Source organism: Neopelma chrysocephalum, unplaced genomic scaffold, assembly GCF_003984885.1.
Source record: "Neopelma chrysocephalum unplaced genomic scaffold, ASM398488v2 Primary Assembly neopelma1_25, whole genome shotgun sequence".
In the NCBI taxonomy this organism is placed as follows: domain Eukaryota; kingdom Metazoa; phylum Chordata; class Aves; order Passeriformes; family Pipridae; genus Neopelma; species Neopelma chrysocephalum.
The window spans coordinates 7,805,124-7,827,238 of record NW_020897694.1 but is presented as its reverse complement, the minus strand read 5'-3'; the positions used below and the strand labels follow the sequence as shown (position 1 = coordinate 7,827,238).

General features: G+C 39.3%; 1 protein-coding gene across 1 annotated transcript in view; it reads right to left on the bottom strand.

The window, feature by feature from the left end:
• Positions 1-334: 334 nt before the first annotated feature.
• GTF2F2 (general transcription factor IIF subunit 2) overlaps positions 335-22,115 on the bottom strand; it is a 90,260-nt gene continuing 68,479 nt past the window's right edge. Inside the window, exons 7-9 of the mRNA XM_027674333.1 lie at positions 14,135-14,234; positions 5,994-6,137; positions 335-941 (exon numbers count right to left, since the gene is read on the bottom strand). Of these exons, the coding sequence (XP_027530134.1) occupies positions 822-941; positions 5,994-6,137; positions 14,135-14,234 (364 nt within the window). The 3' untranslated portion in view covers positions 335-821. The remainder of the gene's footprint in view (positions 942-5,993; positions 6,138-14,134; positions 14,235-22,115) is intronic.

Sequence of the window (22,115 nt, the reverse complement as noted above, 5' to 3'; positions counted from 1 at the left end):
AAACCCCTTGGTTTGAAAACACCCTTCAGACCTATGCCACCTAAATCACATGTTCAGTCAATAATGTAGAACATTGCGTGGTACAAATTAAAATGTTTTATTGATATGCTTGAATAAAACATAGGTATCAGCATAAAAAGAAAACAAAAATAAAACTACTCCTTGTTGTACCTAACAGGCATTTCAATTTTTTCTCAGTAATCACCTGGAGGGGAGTGTCCTTGTCCCACTGACCTGTGTGTCAAATAGCCTTTGCTTTAGGGGCTTTTAACTATTGATTTGTTCCCACGGAGTCTGAGGACTGTGATGAGCACCATGGTTGTGGCTGTTTTTGCTAAAGCCTGATCCCAAGAGGAGCATCATGTCCATTCCACCCAAACACTGCACAAAGGGTTGTGTACCCTTGCAGCCTTCCAGATGAAGCCCCAGCAGAACTGAGGGTATTAACCTGGTTATACTGGAATGCAAAACCACAACGTTCTGGGTTCCTCTAGAACATGTTTTCCTTCGAAGTCACTGAGGCTTGGAAAAGCCACAAAGCTACAAAGAAAAAGTAAGTTTAGAGCTCAAAAGATTTCTAATACAGATAAATCTAATACAAGTTTATTCTATTAACATTTTTTTCCTGTCAAAAGACAACGCACTTATAGAAACATAGAAGAAATATTCCTTGGGAAAAGAGCTACAGAAAATTACAAAGTATCAGCTGCTTTAATTTATCTTTATCCTTGCATAATTGCACTGTGCTCAGTCCTGCCTGTAAATCCACCACAGTTCCCTCAGTGCAATCACTGTAACTCTCTTGGTTTGAAATTTTTTTGTTAATCACTCTTTTCTTCTCCTTGGTAGTGTCTGTATTCTGGCTTCAGCTCCCATGTGTTTTTGTGGGTACCCTTCACATTGTAGATGCCTATTTCTCTCAAAATTTCTTTCAAGTATATCTGAAAGAAAACAAAAATTCATATTACACAGGCAGGCAATTGCCAGGGTTCCTACACATCTGCTCAATTGCATTCACTCAGTTCACAAGGCGTGGTTGATTGGCGCTAACGGGCGCAATAACGACTCTGCCATGGACTTCCAACCTTCGGGCTCCAACAGGGATTAGAGCAGCCCGGGTGTAACACCTGGTGCAAGGCCCCAGGGATGCAGCAGGGAGCACCCGAGCCCCAGGGATGATGGCTCCCACGCAGTCCCCTGTGAGAGGCAAGTACTAGCAAGATGGATGCTCCATGGGCTGCCAAAATGAAGCTCCCAGAACCTCCTGGGAAGCTGATGCTGAGGTTATCTCACACATTCTCCTGCTGGAATTCCTCCACTTGAGCTAAAAGCTCTTGGTCTTTCTTCTTGCTTGGGTTGGGATTATCTTGAAACTCCTTGCTTTCTTCAGACTATCAAAGCCCCAAGCTGTTGGCTTAAAAGCTTTAAGCATTTTATTATGGCCTCATTTTTAGAGGAGAACTGAGTAGGTGTCAGAAGATTTTCTAATACATTAAATTATTTAGACTTGGAAGAGAAAGAAAAAAACCCAAAACAAGTACAGCTATGATACCAGCAGTATAACCTTTGAGAAAACACAGCTCACTATTATTGCCCTGCTTTACTCTTTATAATAAACACCAGTAATTTTCTTAAGAGCCATTTGCTTGCTTGTTTGTTTAAATATTAATCGGGACTGATGTGAATGGATTGCCATGGCAACCACAGACCACAGTTTAAGAATCTTCACATTAAATTCATAATTGCTTTAGTTTGAGCAATTTAATCTTCTTGGAGTGCATATATTGTACTGGAGTTATTGGAACCCATGTATTTGCTGCATCTGCAGTTTCACTAAGTGCAAATATCAATATACTCCAACTCATTAAAACCAGCAAATATTTGTTGAGGACATAGAAAAAAGAAATGCTAATGGCCCAGTCTGTTCCTTACACTCTTCCCCCTTTTGCTAAATGGAAAGGATGGGAAATACACAAGTAAAAACTATGTTCTCAGTCAGAAAAAAAAATGTCTCTTTTAGAGAAACCAATCATTACTCTCCAGGTACACATCAAAAATATACAAAGCAAAATAAAAATCCAGATCCCACACTAATGATGACACTTCATGTGGACTCATCTAGCAAAATTATTCTTAAAAACCTATCTCAAAGCAACGAGAGGTATTGGTCCCAGAAATAGGAAAGGCGATTGTAGCAGATTGCATATAAGAACTAGTTTCTTAGGGTCTTTTCCTGGAGTGGAGTGGTTGGGCACAGGAGCTGTGAGCAGGGAGTTTATTTTGCACTGCCGGCAGGGTTCCTCGGCCTTCGAGGGCGCAGGATGCTAACCCCAGCAGGTGGCAGCAGCAGATCGCTGTACATCCCTTCGCGCACCTTTCCGCATCTTGCCTATTGCAGAGATGCCGTCATTATTCCAGAGTCAGGTACGCAGGACAAACACGCTCACTACAACAGCAATCAGTGCACAAACGTTTTTGTAGGACGACACTCTCTTTGTGCCATGCACTTTTCAGAAGGTGCTGAAAGCAAGTGAGAAAGAGATTTCTACATGGGTTATGTGTAGATGTGTAAAGCTGCATATCCACTGCAATCCCTGGGCAGGCACACGAGGTAGCTTTCAGTAGTGAGACTGACAGAGACTTCAAAACATGGCACAGAGGGTGGAAGGAACTCTTGGATGCAAGGTTAAATTCTGCTCTAGACCACACGAACAGGGAATGGGGGAAAAAATCCTATCATTGCATTTAGTCTCATGAAGTACATCCATATGCATTTCCTGGGCTGACAGGTCTGTATCTGGGAAGCCAGGTCACAAGGCGTGATGGTGCTGCTGGGCTCAGGCAGTGCAAAACCACTGCGGCTGCACGTTCCAAAGCTCCTGGCGCTCACTCACCCAAAATTGCCCGCCCAGTTATATGAGGGTTACTTTTAATTTCAGCTAGTTTTCAGACCTAACTCCCCAGGCAGTTCTTCTTCTCTCAGGGCAAAACTTCCAAGACTTTTGATTCAACAGCATAGCAAAATGGAACAAAACCAACCCAAACTGAATAGCAAGTGCCACAAGTAACGGAACTTCAAGCTGGAACCATGAAACCACAGCAACTGACGATTTGCTATCTCTGGTGCAGGGGAGAACCACGCAGCAGTGGCTTTAAAGAGGGCAGCTAAGAACATTAGCCCCGAAAAATCACTGTATGTGCACAGATAACAGTGAACTGCTGGAGCTTTTAGACTATTACAAATCAGGGGTAATCCTGTTGTGCTGTACCTTACTTGAAAGCAAGTGTCTTGATGAGGGGAGTTCAAGGGACATTAAGATTTTTCCTGCAGGATCAGTTCTCCTTCTAGAAACCAGGACTCTCCATCTGGGTCTGCACTGCACCAGGCTGGCCTATACATCGTGAAACATACTACTCTGACACCATACCACCGGGAGAAACTCCACACTTCCCCCACTGATGCCAAATACTGAATTTTAGAGCCTGGTGAACACTAATCAGGGACCCACAATTTTTTTCTCAGGAAGGGATTCAGTATGCTTATATACGTAGAATTCTAACACAGAAGATCATTTGTAGGTGATCTGTTTGTACATTCAAGGCATCCCCTGCTCTGTTCCACCTTCCCTCTTGATTTTTTTTCATAAAAAGTGAAATGTTATTAAAGAATCATGGGATAAAAATTACTGAGGAGTGAAATTTCAAGCTCTGAAAATCCTTCTGAAACCTCAAGGGGAAAACAAATGCCACTGTGTTTAGGATAACCATTACTTCAAGCTAAAATGTAATTTTTTAAAAAGACAGTTCATCTTAGACCACTGGTTCCATACTGGTTCCATTCTTCACAAACATTTGATTGCTCACGGAAAATTGTAAGCCCAAATCTAGAACTACTGTCGTATTTCCAGGGAGCACTCAGTACTTACATCTGGGTAGGTGGCAATAGATTTGCCTACTAGTGCAAATTGTTATTTTTCATTAAAATGGAAAACAAATAAACCCAGGTTACCATAATATTTGTATTCAGAACAGACTTGCTTTGTGATTTTATGATCACAAATAAAATCAGCAGCAATTTCCTGTGTAACATGCAACATATTCTGTAGCAAGGGTTTAATTTACTATTTACATTTACCATTCTGAGACCCCTGGTGGCCTAGTGGTTAGCGTGCAGGACTTTCACTGCTGCGACCACGGGTTCAAATCCCGGTCTCCTGGCCTGATGGAGGTCGTTAGCCCTGTGTGGCCATCCATCTATGAGAAGGACACTCTAAACAAACCTACGTCCTGAGGACCTCACTGCCATTGTCCAAGCTTGCTTGGCCCCGGCAGATGAACCTTAGGATTAAAGGGTGGGCTCAGTTCAGCGCAGGCTGTGTCTCACCTAAAAAATCCATTGCGCAGGCTGGAAAGGTAAAAGACCTTTCCCCAAATCTTCGTTCGCGAAGATGGGCCATTATTATTTACCATTATGTAAGAAAATACCCTTACTTATTTGTAACTTCAAGTTCTCTAATGGTTTAAGTGGGAATTGTGGATGACTATTGCTAGCTGATGTCATGCTAGATGGGATAAATCTGCACCTACTTACATTCAAAGCGATCAAGACAGTGATTGTTACACCTCTCTAACAAAAACAAACAAACAAAAAAACCAAACAGAAAACCACAAAACAAACAAACAAAACCACTTAATATTTTCTTGCCACTTCCTCCATATCTTCCTCCTATTCCTTCCTCCTTCTCATCTCCCATGATCCACACACCTTCTTCTACCACAGCCACATAGATAAAGAATTGACTCATGAGATACATGAATGGAATGGAAGACACAAATACGTTACTCAACTAGTTTCTTTCAAGGTACTAGAATACAGTGAACCTACATGGGTTTGAATTGGATAACATCTTTGTGCAGCTTCTAACTATATTGTGCACCTTATGCCAACGCTCTGACAGGTATACTTAATTCTAAACGTGAAGTGAGCAAAACTAGTAAGCATCTTTATTTTCCCCCCTTTTTTTACGTAGGAGTATTTTTTCCATAATCCAGATGTTGCTGTTCTTTCTTCTGCTTCAGCTCTTGTGACATTGTTGCTTCATTTAGACTCAAAATTAAGTCCCTTTAAGTTTTTTGAAATCTGCAGCTGGGTTGAGGATAGATATTTAAGTTGGCAGTGAAAAACATCAAAAACACCAAAGATACTTCACTGTGTCATCATCTCCCTCCTCATCCCAACTGGTCTGCTCAAGGAAAGCTTGAACAGGGGAAGAAGGGAAAGAACTGGAAAGTTAGGATTCACAGATGAAGAGGCTGGCAGACACTGCAAGACAACAAAACCACCACATAAGCAGATGTGCTTTTCCTGTTTGTGTATCAAAACAGTATTTAAAAAAAATCCAAAATAAATCCTAAATATCAACCACCTAAACTCTTATCCTAAAAATTATTCTATTTGTAAAGGAAATCCAGTGCTTTTGGGAACATTGACACGATGCCTGAGCCCCTACAAGGATAATGCCTGCATTTAATACTAATTCCATGAAACACAGTTTTCTAGACCCACAGAAAAAGAGCAACCCCTGTTGTTCTGCTAAGTTAAAGTTCAGAAGCTGAAAGAAGGACTGACCACACACTTATACAAGCTGTCTACAGCCAAAAAAACTAGGCTTCACTGAGGAGAGTAGCACAGAAGACATGAGAGCATTACAGAATTTGGTTCCCAGTATTAAAGCAAAGCTAAATAAGAAAGTGATCATTTAGGTTATTTAAAGCATCTCTGTTGAGAAAAAGCATACTCACTGCAATGACTGGCATCCTACACTGTCCTACAATAACAAACTTAAAACTGATTATTTCAGTCCATCGTAAAACATATTTAGAGAGCTGTTTCAAAGGCATATAATATATACTAAACTATTTTCTGGATATGTAAAATATACACAATAGTAACTACTGAAAATGGTTGTATTTACAAGACTCCTAGTACATACCACGGGCTGTTTGGTTATGTCCACCAGGTCTTTAATGTTGTAATACTGATGTTTCTCAAAGGCTGAAAAAAGCATGTCCAACACTTGTTGTTTATCAGCTCGAGCTCGTTTTCCATCTTCTTTCTTCTTCTTCTCATATTCAATCTGTTACAAAACACATTTTGAAGACATTCATATGTCATGCTCTGTAATTCTCAGTGGTGAACATCAAGATGTAAAAAACCTCTTCTATTTAATAAAACACCGTTTAATGACTCAGTGGTTTTCATCTGGAAAATTTTCTTTTGAGGATTCAACTGTTCTTTTATGAACATAAACTAAGCATTTTGTCCTCAGCACAATAAGCTTTTCAGATATGTATTTCTGCTTTAACCAGAAAAAACCCGCAGAAACAGAGCCTGCATAGTGTTCCCAAACCTAGAGAGAGAATTAATAATAGGACAGGAATCCAAACTGAGATGGGATTCTCCATCCACCTCTGCTGATATCAGCTTCTGAAGTATAACGACAAATGTCAAACAACTTACAAATTGCCATACTTGGGAAAATCCACAGACCAACATGGCTACATCTGCAATCATAACAACCCAAAGGATGCTCAGACAGGCCTTGGACACTGCCTTATCTGCTCCAGAAACAGCACTCAAGGCATCCACCCTGTTATTATACAATCAGTCTTCAGCAATGGAAGACATGCTTTGAGGACGCAGATGGTTTCTCTTCAGGAAAAATTCCAGTAGTACACCCAAAGTTACAACAGTCCAAAAAACACAAACCTTCTAAGCAGGGAGAGGCCCCTTGTTGCCACACATCATACTACTTCAAATTGCATATTAAAAATTACTTAACCATTATAATCCGCACAAGATGACCATGTATTTTTGCAGAAACTTTTATCACTTCCAAAAATACTTCCTCTGATTCATCATTAAAAGCATGATTTGCACAGACCAGCACACCCCAAACAAACTCCAATTACCACAAAGCACCAACCACAACACCTGCCAGCATATCACCCTATCCACCCCCAATACCACCCTTGATAACAGAAAACCACCAAGCTCCTCAGAACCAACAAAAGTGATACAGAAGGTAATGTAACTCATGTAATCATCAAGTGCTTTCAGGCAAACTGTGTGGGTGAATCCATAGCGGCACAATGTACAGCAGAAAAGATTCATGTGATCCATGAGGGACACATGCCTGGCTGTAAGCTGGGATAATTTTGTATAGGAGTCATTCCGCCTCTTATGATCCTCAAAAGGAAGGCCTTTGGATAAAAAGCCTAGAAATGAAAATTCACAGTTCTGCTGGATACTAAAAGTCTTATTTTTAAAAAGAGAGATTGGTTTTATGGCACAATTTATTTTTTTTCCTATGTTTCCTTGCCAGCTAACTCCCTCCTAGTCTCAGAGTGAAAATAGCCTGTCTCTTGGTAGCTGTCCCAAAGTGGGTTACGACTATTACCACCTTTGCTATAGCTCACAGATCTCCAGCCAGCCAAATATCTTTCAAATCCTGAAACAGATGTACATCATTAAGCTGAATGCAGAGTAATTGTTCCCAACCTATAGCTGGAAGTCTGTTTCTTCTGCTTTAAACCTAAAAGGGGCTTGCACAACCAAATACTTGTCTGCTTTTCTAACTGCATATTAGTGTTATAAAAGCTACAATCTAATCACACAAACCCACCACATAATTGATTTTTATCCACTAATACAGGTTTGTGTAATTATTTAACTCCTTAGCCTCTGCATTTAAAGAAGAACAAATCTTTAAAACAGTAATAGCTTTGCAACAATAGCAAACTGTAACATCAAGTAAACCAACTTCACAGTACATCACCTTGCTTGTCATGATCTACAGCAGAACTGCTACACCACAGACACTAGAGTAAGAACGTAAACCTAGCACACCGGCCTCCCTATAAATCATTGTATGTCAAAACATTTGCTTCTTCTGAACTCCAAGAGACAATTATTAGGAGCTTCTGTTGACCTTGAAAAGGTCTAATTGCAAGCTTTGGAGGTCCTGTTGTAGACTGCATTTCTGTTTCTCTACTGGTACAATCTCACCATGCAGGACAATGCACGTAGACTGCACCTAGTCACAAACATGGGAAGTAGAACTGCCATGGCACTGAAATATACATATGAACAAGTCTACTCAGTTGACATACTTTAAAACTAAAAACTCCGAATACAGTCAGGATCCATTAATACAATAGAAAATTATGACACCATAACATGACATGAGTTGAATTCTTTACCAAACAGCATGGCCAGGGTCACTAGGGGTTACCTGCCTCTGTTGGTTGCAACTCCACCAACAAAGCAGTTGCCCAGTTATCTGGGTATGTTCACATCATCATGCAGGTATTGAAGAAGCTGGATAAATCTCAGTCATCTAAAAGTTACTATAACTACAGCATTAACCATGTCCTGGTATGTGAACAAGGGTTTCTGTATGAAGCACCTAAAGAAATGATACAAAGAGTGGGGAGTAGGAGGAGACTGGCTCCTTGTTGTGCAAAATGTAGGATGAAGTATGAGATGTGTGAGAGTTAAAGTGTCAAAAACGCATTAATATGTACATTGATGAGGTCCCCTCTCAGTTGTCTCTTCTAGAGGCTGAACTCTCTCAGCCTTTCCTCGTAAAAGAGATGCTCCAGTCCCCTCAACATCTCTGCAGCCCTCCACTGGATCCGGTCCAGGAGCTCCCTGTCTCTCCTGTACTGAAGAGCCCAGAACTGGATGCAGCACTCCAGATGCAGCCTCACTAGGGCTGAGCAGAGGAGCAGGATTACCTGCTTCAACCTACTGGCAATACTTTTCCTAATGTACCCCAGGATACCACTGGCCTTCCTGGCCACAAGGACACATTGCTGGCTCATGGACAGTTTGTAGTCTATCGGGATCCCCAGGTCTTTCTCCACAGAGCTGCTCCCCAGCAGGTCAGCCCCCATCCTCTAGTGGTGCCTGGGGTTATTCCTCCCCAGGTGCAGGACCCTGCATTTGCCTTTGTTGAACTTCAGATGGTTCTTCTCTGCCCATCTCTCCAACCTGTCGAGGTCTTTTTAAAAATTATCTAACCTAATCTAACCTAATCTAGTTGGATAGAACAAACACTTCTGGTCCTCTTAGAAAACTGCTCCAGATTCTTTCCCTTGGTAGTTCATTGGAATTACTGCCCTGTAGGATATGTTGTATGACATGGGAAGGAAAGCACACCTACAACTTCATGGAATCAAGACACTGGCACTGTATTCTCCTGGAAGCAGTTTCCTAACTAAGCACTGCAATCAGCTGCAGCTGCCTTTCTTGAACCTGAGTTTTCAGCCTTTTCTGAGTTAGGGATGCACAGAATTTTCCAGTCTCTCTGTGCAGTTGCTGATCAGGTCACAGCTGATACCAGTAAAAAACACTGTACTGGATTTTCACTGGAGCAGTATTACATTTGATACACTGGTTTATGGGAAACTAGGACTAAGTACATGTCATAGATTCTAGAAATCCATGGGGAAATTTTTCCTTACCCTAACCCACTGCAAGAAGAGAGAGTTTGAAGGGGAGGGGGAAGGGGGGCAATTAGCTTTACAAAAGATCTGGCTGGCAGAACTGCATTGCCGACTGATGGCCCATCTGAGACTGGAGTAAGGGGTGAGGAGTTTTGCTCTGCTGCTGCCCTCCTCACAAAGGAGAGAACAGTTTGGGTTTTCTCTACTACCGAGACGGTAGTCTCGGTCTGTGTGCTTTGGAAAAAGCTTTGAGGCTGTTTTTCTTGCTCTCGACCTGGTCATTTTCTGATCACTCACCTCGGCTTGCTTGCACGCTGCCCCTGCCTCCAGCCTGAACCTGCTGCGATTTCATCGGAGAGTTTTGTGCTCATTGGGAGAAAAGGAGAAGCCTTGAAACACTGTCAGCCGAGGACAACAGTGAGTTCCCTGGGGATGGACTGCCTTTCTTTTCCCCTTCTTCCATTGGGGGAGGGTCCCCATTTTTCGGTTTCTCCCGTGATCCGAGACCCCCCGCGCGGTGACCGCCAGAGCCCAACATCGCCCCCTGCAGGCCAACACAAGCACTGCAGGCTCTGCTCCTCCAGTGATCCAACAGCGCCCCCTGCCGACCGTGATTAGAACCGCGCCAGAGGACAGAGAAGTATCAGACCGTGTCTTTTTTTTTGAAGGGGACTTTTGGGTACAGGACTATTGTCTAGTTGTTTTTGTGTTCTGTTACTGTTTACAAGAACAGATGGATTATCCAGTCTTAATTTGTTGCCAGAAAAGCATCCAACACTTCAGAGCTGAAGTTCAGAAGATGGTAGGAGAGAAGGTGGCATCTCTATTTGCAATGCTTGACTGAGTTCTGGGTTCCTGCATACACCTGAGGTCACTTTTCAGTGCAAAGACTTATGCTTTTGTTTCTGAGGGTAGCAACTTTTCTCTGACTCAAAAATGCACCAGTTGAAAGATGAGGCATAAAAGACAAAGACACAGGCTGCATCCCTGTGCCACACCAGCAGCTATTATACCAACCCTTCTGAAGTCTTCTACCTCCCCAATTGACAAAATCAAAATGAGCAAGAAGAAAACCAGAAACAAACTGGAACCTCCTCAGGTGGAAGGTTAAGCTGAAGTGATGGAAGAAACGGATTTTTTCCTCTTCTGGTTTTTGTTTTGTTTTTAAGGAGCAAGAACAAGAGCGAAGCACTGAGGTTATTCCTTCTGTATGAGGCACAGCTATGGAAATAATGGGTAAGCAACATGGTTTTAATGGGAAAAGCTGCTGGGACTCTCAAGGCAATCTCTAAGAACAACATCAAAAAATCCACGGTACTGTTTGTACTCTTCAAATGACATATAGTGAAAATGTGCTTAGCTAGCAACTAGCTACCAACTATAACTCTTTCCATGTGCAGAAAAAAACCTACTTGCTTGAAAATTGATGTTTCCTACACAAAACCCCAAAGTAACAATAAGGAAATTCTTCACTGATATTAGGTCTCTGAGACAACTATTTCATGACTGGGTATAAAATCCCAAGGACACAATTAACAGTCTCCTGGAAAATAACACGAAATAGTCTTTTTAACCAATGCACAGTCTTTTTTTTTGGTAGTAAATTGTACTGCCTAGCATTCTTCTTTCTCTATTATTTTAGTGCCTCAGTACACTCTCCGCAGTAGAAGCTTCTATTTTACATTCTCTGGATAAGCTAAGGTAAATCAGATAAGAGTATTTGTATTCCTTAGGCAAATGCAATGTGAATATTCTAATATTCTTAATTCATTAATGTATAAAATCAACTCACATAGAAAACTGAATATCCCTTTACTGAAAAGTTATTTGCAGCTGGTGTCCCAGTTGTCCACATTTTAACTAGCAACACTCTAGCATTTCCCTCAAACAGCTCCCACTGTTGTCTAAAAACACAGAGCACATTGTGAAGTGCTACTGAAAAAAAAAAGAATGGTATCTTCTGTTGCTGTTTTCTTCTTTTTTGTTTTGTGAATACACTGCTCATAGCAAGTTACAATGCAGCCTTTCATTTTTTTCCTTCCTGTTTTCTTTGCAAATGGAATCTTTTATGCAGTAGGCTTAACACACTTTTTAATGGTCATATTATAGAACGTGCCAACACTGTAAACTAATTAGATTTATTTTAAAGCTGTGTGGATTTTAATTTAAAAAGCATTCAAATATGATTTTACTTCAAGGAAGGACCATCTCAGAAGAAGCTGTTTAGCATAGAAGTTGTGAGTTTATCCCTGCAAGACTTCATACTGAAATCAATTTCTCTTTGTTTACCTTCCCACGATGTTGCTAAGCTTGCTGAAAAGCTGTCAAAATTGCCTTCTTGAAGGTAGCTGATGTAGCTGCTTCAGTAGACAGATAACACAAAGGTGATAGAGAAGCAATCTAAATCTAAAGTTTCATCTGAAGATGCTTGAAAGAAGTCTCAAAGGTTTTCCCATCTCCTGGAGCATGGGTACCAACCTCTACAGTACAGGACAGCGGGAAGAGGGGATCACAAAGAAGTCTTTGAAGGAGTAACCAGGACCACTAGAGAACTTTTCTGCTGTATTACAATTCAGTCATGTAAAGAATCCAGTTGCAAGAATATTAACCTTGCAAACACGTGTAACACTTACAGACATACAGAAAATGAAGGTCCCTTTCCCAGAGAAGAAAAGCTAAGTCACAGTCTAAGCATATATTGTAATGGAATTGCATTTTTTTCTAATAAAAAAGGTAGGCTTAATATAATTTAGTGAAAAAAACCCTAACCACTTTACCAGTCCTTGAATTCAAACAAACTATTGCTATTTCCCATCCACATATAATTTATTTCCCTCCTCCTTCCTCTTGTATGTAAATTTACAGGTACATGGAGCAGCCACACTTAAGCCTCGTTTTAAATTCTTTCCTTCAAGAAATGTTAACCCTTTCTTTCTTATTTAGTAGATACTCATTCTAGCCTCAGAAACTGCCCAGATGATGACTGAATGTATCAGCATATGGTAGTTTTTTCTTCTTTCTTGTGAAAAGTCCTGTCCCCAACACAGCAGTCATATGATTACAAGCAATGCAGCAAGTTTTAAGAAAGCAATTGCTGCTTGAACACAGCAAATTCAAACAAGAGAACAAGAGGTTTAAAAAGTTCATGGACTTTTTCCCAGCCATCTAACTTGTACCTTAATAAAAGACTTAATGAAAAGAAAGGTGTTTTCGAAAGGTAGTCATGGCATTTAGAGTCAAGGCAAGGTGAAGGGTGACTCAAGTACAAGTATGTCTAACTAGCGTTTTCCTATCAGAACACCTTTAAGGTACACATGAAAAGTAAACACACTGCCAATGAATTTCCATTACCATGGACAGATATGTAACCAATAAAAACATTACAAGAGAATCATCACTTCTAAGAATCCCAGTTATGTTCTATTTATACACCCTCAAGCTCACAGGAGACTTTAATTTCTGTAATGACATGATGACAACTGGAATAAAGATACTAAGATTGTTTCCGGGTTGAAGTCATACTGCTGTAATTATGCTAGTGTCAGGGAAATGGCACAGCATCCCACTAAAAAGAGAAGCTGTACATCACTGAAGGTTATTTCAGAATTAAAGAAGGGGAATAACAGTAGCATTATAAAAGAATATACTCACAGAAAACTGTATCTCCACAGCAGGACATACCAGTGTGACTATTTTGGTTAAATGTCATTCCCTCAGTTGCAACAGTTATATTGGTATGATCATCTATGTATAGATCAGGCTTTCAACAGTAACTACTACAAAACAGTCCCATGAGAGAGAAACGATTATTTTTGGTTCTGTGGAAATGGACTGACTTTCATAATAAGGATTAAATGTCATCCAGTATATTGTCATTTGTTTTATGTAAATAAAATCTTAATAAAAAGTGTAAAAGTTTAAATGACTAACACAGTGACTCATTTTAAGCATGATTTAACATTTCTCACATTCAACAGTAACAGTGATTCTATACACACAAATACAAATTACTCAAAGAGGATCTTTAAGGAAAAGGACATTATAGTTTGTATGTACATCAACTGATCTGGAACAGCAGTGTGGGTGTAATATTGACAAAGCCAATGATGCCAATAACATGTACTGTGAAGGTATGAAACGTGAAAAATTATCAGCTGTTATTCTTTTCTACTTGTTAATTGCTCCTAAGGACTGGAAACTAATGATTCTTTTCAAGTCCTTTACCCTGCTCCAGATGATATTTTATTTGGTTTTAAGCAGTGCTTCCACATCTCATAGTATAAAGCCAGAACTGCTTTTTATCCACTAACTTCAAAATTGCATTTAAAAAAAAAGTGTAGAGGAAGAATGTAATAAAGCCACTAAAAAGGCTTGGGTGAAGGTGGTCTGTCCTCCATCAGGTAACACAAGACAGTTAGAATTGGCAGACCTCAGCCCCAAGGGTGATATTGGTCATGAGACAGAAAGATCCCCAGAAGACAAAATCAGGGAGAAAACCAGATAACATGGAGCATTTCCAAAGACAGTGGCCAACTCTGAGCAAAAGACTGCAGCAAAGCAATTCTGGAATCCTAAGCCAAACTCCTCCTGAAGAGAAGAAGGGAAAATACTAAAAGCTACTTACATTATATTGATGGTTAGCCACTGGTTTATAGTTCGTGGTTACAGCTTTGTCCAGCTGTTGTGATAGCCTTAGAGGTTTAGAAGATTCTTCTATCTGTAATCTGCAAAAGAAAATAAAAAAATAATTAATAAAAAGTTCAGAAAAGTACATTCTCAAAATGAGTTCTAAAAATCTGCAAGTATGAACCAGCCGTTATCAAAGGTCAGCTGCAAACAAACCATAAGGCAAAAACAGATGCACTCTTCCGAATTAGGTTTTTTCTTCTCTATTTTTGCTTGAGGACACTGAATTATTAGGGTGCTATATGCTACAGAAGATAATTAAATGCTGAAAATGAAGCAACTGTGAAGGGAAAATACTAAAACCAATGTCTGAACACAAATTTCATTCCAAAAGCTTAATGCTCAGGATGAAAAAAAAAAGCCCTTGCTCTTAAAAAAATCAAACCCAACCCAAATAAACTCAGAATCTTACAGTTTACTCAGCTGAGGGATGAAAAAGCTTTTCATTCATCTCTGCTGACTCCATGACCTTCTCTTATATATTTTAATGTAAAAATATAAATTTCTGTGACCTTTCTTTTGGCATTACACTACATTAAGAGCACAAAAAATGGTTTTAAGAGCACTTTTAAAAATATGCAGCCAGAGAAATCCACCCAACTTCAAACCAATGTGCAATAAAGACTCTATCACACAGACAACAATAGGTGACCTTCAGTCCTCTTTAGGAAAGACTCTGAGAAGGTCAGAGATTGAAGGTATCTTGTCAAGCTCATCCCTACCTAATTTAAAACTTATCTATGATAGTGTAGAGGGAGTGTTCCATTTACTTCAGGTTTAGCACTCAAGAATTACTACTTGACAAGACACCAAGCTCTAGAAAGGTGCAGGACGTGGTCCCTTCAGACAAATAGCTTTATGGCACATACAATTAATATGTTCATCATCAGTGAAGCTCTTTTATTTCCAAAGGTGTATCTTCTAGGCAGAACAGTCAATTTTCACTAAACACAATATAAGACTTACAGCCCAATAAATGTACAGTGATGCTTGCTTCTTTCCAAACAAGAATTAATATGGTACATTAATTCAAATAATAACTGCATGTTTACTAGTGTAAAATATAAAAATGATAAACCAGTTCTTTAAAAACCCCTGTAAATGTTTGAAATTACCAATTTATTTTTGTAAAGATATAATGTACACTGAAAAAGCTAAAGCTTAAATTCAGCGTGGTTCTGATTTAACACCTCAACAACCTAAATAAATTAATTTGAGGTAAGTATTAAATTCAGAATTAAATTCTCTAGTTTTAGCAACTAGATGTAAAGACAATCATCTTTCATAGCTATATTGCTGGACAGTAGGTGGGGACAGTTTTGATTCATACATAGATATAAACCTGCTTCCTCTTGAATCTTGGCAGACTTGTCATTTGTTCTACAGTTTTAACTACCCCTAACCAACCACTGCTACATTTCTGTATCAATGCTGCCTTCTGTCCAAACATAGTATGTTTCTTTCTTATCTTGAAGGAACATCAATTGGAAGGCAAATGAACACTGAACACTTTTTACTTATCACAAGGGTTTATCCTTTGGCCTTCAATCTAATTAAATGATTTTAAAGATTTTATTGATCTGGTTACCAAAGGTCTTCTAAACTCATGTTTCACAAAGAGGCATAGGCTAAAGTTAAATCAATATCTTTTCTACAAATCTGTCTTTTTCTCCACTTCTCCATTTCTTTTTTTTTGTTTTTGGTCTCAGTGACTTTTTAAATTTTTAAATAGTTTGGCTTTAATTTTTTTTTTTTTTTTGCAGTTCTTCACCATGTTTTCTATTGTTTTGACCTGGGGAGCTTTCCAGTCCTCCCTCTCCCCTATTCTAGCTATTTTTCATCTCACTTCTCCCCACACTTTAATTGAGGGGAGATTTTCTGCTCAATCTGCTTACTGATACTGCTCCTGTTCATGAAACAGGGGCTCCTTGAGACGAACTGGGAATTCCTGTCACTCTTCTCCCCTCTAAGGCCAGTGCACCAACTTCACGTGCACCAGATTTAGTTATTTGATTTGTGATATTGTTTGAGAGTCCTTCTCATTACAGCCGCAGCACAAGGTCCTAACACCTAAATACATCAGTTGGTGTCACATTTTCAGGGAGAGCTGGGCATTCGATGGAGGCATTTCATCATGATTAATCCTCCTTGCACTGGGCTTTATATTGATTACTTTTTACAATGTAAATTTACAACATCCTCCATTTCTTCAGGTAAACAGCCAAAGAACATTAGCCCTTCAATGGTGAATTGTCAGTCATGAACATCAGACACCATTCAATCTTAAAGGTCTCTTCCTGTTCTGGCATTTTAAAATCACAATACAGGACATTTCAAGCCCCACTTCAGTGCAGCTCCCTTAAATTAATCCTTCTTTGCATAAAAGAACACCAGTAACTTATTTCTTAATATTTTTCACTCACCATGCAGGATATGCATTTTAGCTCTTTTATTTTAACATTCCAGTTTCCAAACCAGTAGAAACCCAAACGTGTAGGAGAGTTAATACACTCCTCAAAGGCCTTCTTCCAAAGGTTGATGGCAGTGAAGTTACATTTAACAAGGGAAGTGCCCCAGCATACAACCTTGAAAGCACAGAAAAACTAATTGCTTGCTTAGGAAACAGAATGGAAACCTACCAAGTAAAAACGGAAATGGAGAATCTAAGGTTGTTTGTGAAATGGCAGAAGACTTCAGGAAGATCTACATACAGCAAGTAACAAATTAATCAGCTACAAATGTATGTCTCTAAAATTTCAGAGATGCTTGTGTTGTACTTTGAGATTTCTTGTCAAAGGTTTCCAAATTACAAGGATTCACAGATCTCACAGATCTCAGATGCTCTTTAGAAAACTATCTCACAGTAAAATGTTAACCTTTTTTCTGTTTCTAGTTGACAAACTGCTGCAGTGAGAGCTAAAAATATACTACATTCCTGGTATTACTTTTTAATGCAAACAATTACAGCAGTGGACACATGCCAATATGGAAATTTATACATCAAGCATGGTGAATCAGGAAGGAAACCTTTTTATTACTATCATTTATTCTATACATGCATCTTGCTCTTCTCCCTAATGGCTGCCCTTCTCATTTCTTTTTCTGCAGCTTTCAAGATCTCACAGAGAATGACACAGCCTCAGGTTACCTTCCTTCCACCAGGCTTCCATGCAGAATATCGTCACACAATCCTATGTGGAACAACAGCTGTTGCACATCTGGAATTAGCTTCCCTAAAATGCATGAATACAAGTAAAGGGACTGACAAATGTGGTATAAACACCAAATTATCAAATGGTTCACGTGTGGATTAAGCACTGAAATTTGCTAAGTGCATTACAAAGGGTGAAGACAAACAGCCTGTAATCATTTCGTCCAGATGATTTGTTGATACAGACACTATTTGCAGGGAAAATACAGCATTTGGTTTTATTTTTCAAAACCATGCTGCAGTTCTTTCATATTCAGAAAGTAGTATGTCTGGGTGAATACAACTGACTTTATAAATTTGTATAGCTGTTGTCTGAAAAAATTTGATCAAATACATGTGTGTGTATATATATATACACATTCCAGTAATTATACACTCAAAAATACACACCAAAAGCTATGAATTGGGCATTATACTAGCCTTTTAGATTGATGTTTTAATGTGTTACAGATATAATTACTTTTAATTGTTCACTTCTTAAAGAGAATTTAAAAAGCAGTATTAACCAAAAATATGAGGCAGTGTTTTATGCAGAGTTTTCTCAGAGTGGACCTGCTGAATCTTAATTGAAACTGCTGGTAGGAAAAAAAGAAAAAAATCAATAGATATTCTGAGTCACTGGTGACACTGATTTAAAGAAGCAGTGGCTTTTTACCTATTACTCTTTATTATGATTTGCAGGAGTTAAAAGACTTAGTTATGGCTCAGAACTACACAAGATTCTCCAAGGAAATAAATTTTCCACTGAACTCCTGTTGAAATAGCTAGAGCCATAATTCATGCTAATATCTGGCCTAAAAAAAAATAAAAAGAGAATGCAGACTTTTTTCCCCAAAACTGCCAATAAATTAGAAACCACTAGCCTGCACATTGTGGTTTTCTCTTCCACCCCCAAGATCAAATATAGCTCTTCTGCCTTGAAATACAGCAAGTAACCAGCACGGCATCGAATTCATCACAGTCGTTTCCCAGCAAAATACATTTTATACTGCAGCTCTGATTTGTCATGCTTACAATTGAATAGGAGGAAAAAACACTCAAATAGTCTGGAAATAATTCTGTAGGACTTGTCGACATGCAGCAGGCTCATACAGGGAGACAGATGAAGACAGTACATACACTCCTAGGAGGAGATATTAATTCGTTTTTAAACCAATGTAATTTCCAGCAATAAAAAATAAACCAAAGACCTTTAGAACTGATAATCTACTGTGATTAACCTTTTGTCACAAAACAAATGTTTCAAAGATTTGAAGCATTAAAGTATTAATCAGAAACACTGCTAGGACTTGAATTCTTTACATTTCTAAAGAAATTATTTCACAGATAAGAGAGGAAAGTTTCAATACTTTTTGTGCTTGGCTATATGTACACAGGTCACTAGTAAGTAAGGAGCTAGCCTTACTGTTGCAAAAAAGGAAAAGTTGGGTTGCTTCTCTCTCCACAGTATCAACCAGCAGAAATGCACTGGAAAAGAGCAGGCCCACTGCCCAAACTTTGGAGGGGAAGAAACACAAACTCTCCAGCTCTGCACAGTTTTGCAGCTTTTTTTTCTGACTGCTGACAGAAGTTCCCAGCCCAACACCAGGGAATTGAAAGCCAAGGACTAAAGCTCTAATAGTCTTTTACTCAGTAATTCTGTACTTGAACCAGACATTGACAGCTGCATGACATGAAGTTTCACAATACTTGATATGGGCCACAAAGCTTTTTCTCTGCTTTCCTATTTTGCTAAGCATCCCAAACATGACAGAGGTAGGTACATCCTGAAAAACCTCATTCAAAACAAACTAATGCAATAAATGTAACAATATAGCCTTACACCTACTTCTCTTGTATTCATTTGGACTACTGCACCTTGCTGAGGTTCAGGTAGCATCTCTTTTGACTTTTCTTCCAAGTAAGAATATTAGTAATGTAAGAAGTGAAATGGGCAAGAGATGAACACTCCTGGAAGATATTGAAACTTAAAAAGTTTTTGTAATTCTGTGAGAACTAAGGGAATTCAGCACCCTGTGGGGCACATCCTGCTAAAACAACCCCATGCACAAACAACATAGGAAATTACCAGGATGGCCACACTGGTAAAAATACACATTATATAGTAATAAAAATTACAAACTGTTGCTACACAAAACAATCTGTCATATATTCTAAAAGATAAGAACTAGCAACATGAAAATTCAGCATGTTGTGTTTCATTGCAAGAAGTCCTACTGTCTCACGTTAAATGGAGGCGGATGACTCCACTGTTGCACGGATGAATCCACTGTTCTTCAGATGCTGCGTGTTACTCCAGCACACACACAAAGAGTCAAAGCAAAGTGAGTCTGTCTCCATTTATTAAGACTAGACAGGCAGACAGAGAAGAGCATGAGCTGAATGGAAATGGCATTAAGAAGTGCATTTGCCAATGAAATGTTTCAGATTATTAATATGGAATATGATTTATAACTAATTTTAAGTCCTGAAATCCTGACATTTCAAGAAAAGTGCTACAATTTTTATATGTTCAGGAAACGTATTAGATTTTTCTGAAGTTGACATCTTCAACTATATATGCTGAAGGCTAAGCAATGAATCATATGAATATATGATAATTTCATGTCTAATACTCAGACAGGCATCACAGTCACAACTGAAGACTCCAATTCTACATATCTTTCTCCAGTACAGAAAATGATATTACATAAATGGCAATTCAACAATAAGTAACAATTTCTTATGCATTCTGTTTCTTGGACTGAGAAGATGTGAATAATTGATTAAAACCACTCCCATTTTTCCTCTCTGAATTTAGCATTGCAAATGACTAAAACCTTGTCCACTGAGGTTGTGAGAATATATCATGTAAATATAAAATAAGATCTACTTCAGCATTCTAGGAGTGATATAATTGAATAATTTTCTCTATTTATTTGATGCCCAACTTTTAACATATTAAGTGATACCCTAATGCAATTAGCATGAAGAAAACTATATCTGCTTGACATCACGGATATTTTTAATCTAGCTCACATGTGTCTACAGATATTTCCTCTAGAAGCATTCTGACACCAATGAAGTCAGGCTCTGGCAGTACCTGGTCCACATTGGGGAGTGGGTGGAAGTGTTTTATCCAAGGCTAAGCTCAAAAAGGAATCATAACTCAGAGATATCTTCTATGCAATGTGACTGTTAAATGAGGTTATAAGTAGCCCATCAATTACTGTGGCTGACAAAGTTTGTTTCTTGTCTCTTCCTCCATTAGGTCTGTCTGTCCAGGTTTGTGTCTCTGTATGTTTGGTTTGTTGCTTCCCCATTTACTCAGCACCCCTTTTTTCAGTGAAAAGGATCCTTGACCAGATATCCTTAAGGGCACAGATTCCTATTTTCCTTTGTGAAGCAAAGCAGCCTCTGCACTCTCCTTGGCCTTCCAGTAGGACTTGGGTCACAGCATCACCACCTTGCCAAGAAAAAAGGCCCTTTCAGCACTGTTTAGGCTGTGATTCAATGGAAAGGTCTTGCACAGTCAACCACAGAATCATAGAACCACTTAAGTTAGAAAAGACCTTTAAGATCATCAGTTCTAACTATTAACCCAGCACTGCCAAGTCCACCCCTAAAGCATGTCCCTAACAGTCCCTACACATCTTTTAAATGCCTCCAGGGATGATGACTCAATCACTTCCCTTGGCAACCTGTTCCAGTGCTTGACACCCATTTCACTGAAGAAATGGTTGCTAAAATCCAATCTAAGTCCCCCCAGTATGGCTTGAGGCTGTTTCCTCTTGTCCTATCAATTATTGCAAAGAAATCAACACTTCCTTATTACAACTCATGTACTCTGGAAGAGCAGAGAAGTTTGTAGCTTTGCAGTTGTTACAAATGACAGGATTTTGCAGTCCTTTCCAACCTACAGTCATATTCAATCAGTTAGTGCCCAGAAGGGAAACAAACCCTCCATTATTGGTTCCTGCCATACTTTTAACATTTTCTTATTGATACACGCACCACAAATATCTCTGCTCCCCTCAGCTTTCAGCCCAACACAAGCAAGAAGATTAAGTGCAAGAACAAACAAAAGCAGAGCTACAGGGGACAGTCTGCCCTGAGGACTAAGTCCATCCACATATGCTCAGTTACATGCTGTATCTTGCTGTGGGGCACTTCATCTTAATATCTAAGTGGATAAAACTACAGGACATGGTACATTTTTATACCAGGGTGTTTACACTTGTGGCTTATTCCAGTGATAGAAAGGTCTAAAACTAGGGTTAAGTAAAACCTAGATGTCCTTTTATGTTGTCCAGAGCATGTAGGCTACCTCAACCACAGGCACGAGATGAGGCTTGAGACAGAGTGATAAGGTACACCGAACACAAAAATTTAAGCAGCATGCCAGAAAAAGTGGGAACGCAGGTGAAATTTTGGAGACAGCTGTGAAGAGCCCTGTCAGTCCCATATGGCAAAAGAGAGGGAGGCAACACAGAGGCTGCAAGAGAAGCACAACACAGTGGGAATGGCTGGATAGGCAGGAGTCTGGTGGACATACTCCTGAATAACAGCGAGGAAGGGGGAAAAGTAGGTTGAAAAGTCTTAGTTTCCCTTCGTGTTTGTTCAGCCAAGACATGCATGTGAAGACCTACAGATCTCTACCTCTGAGCTAACCATTCAACACTGTCTGTACAGCAGCCTATATAATGCAGGCAGGTGTCTGCACCTTAAA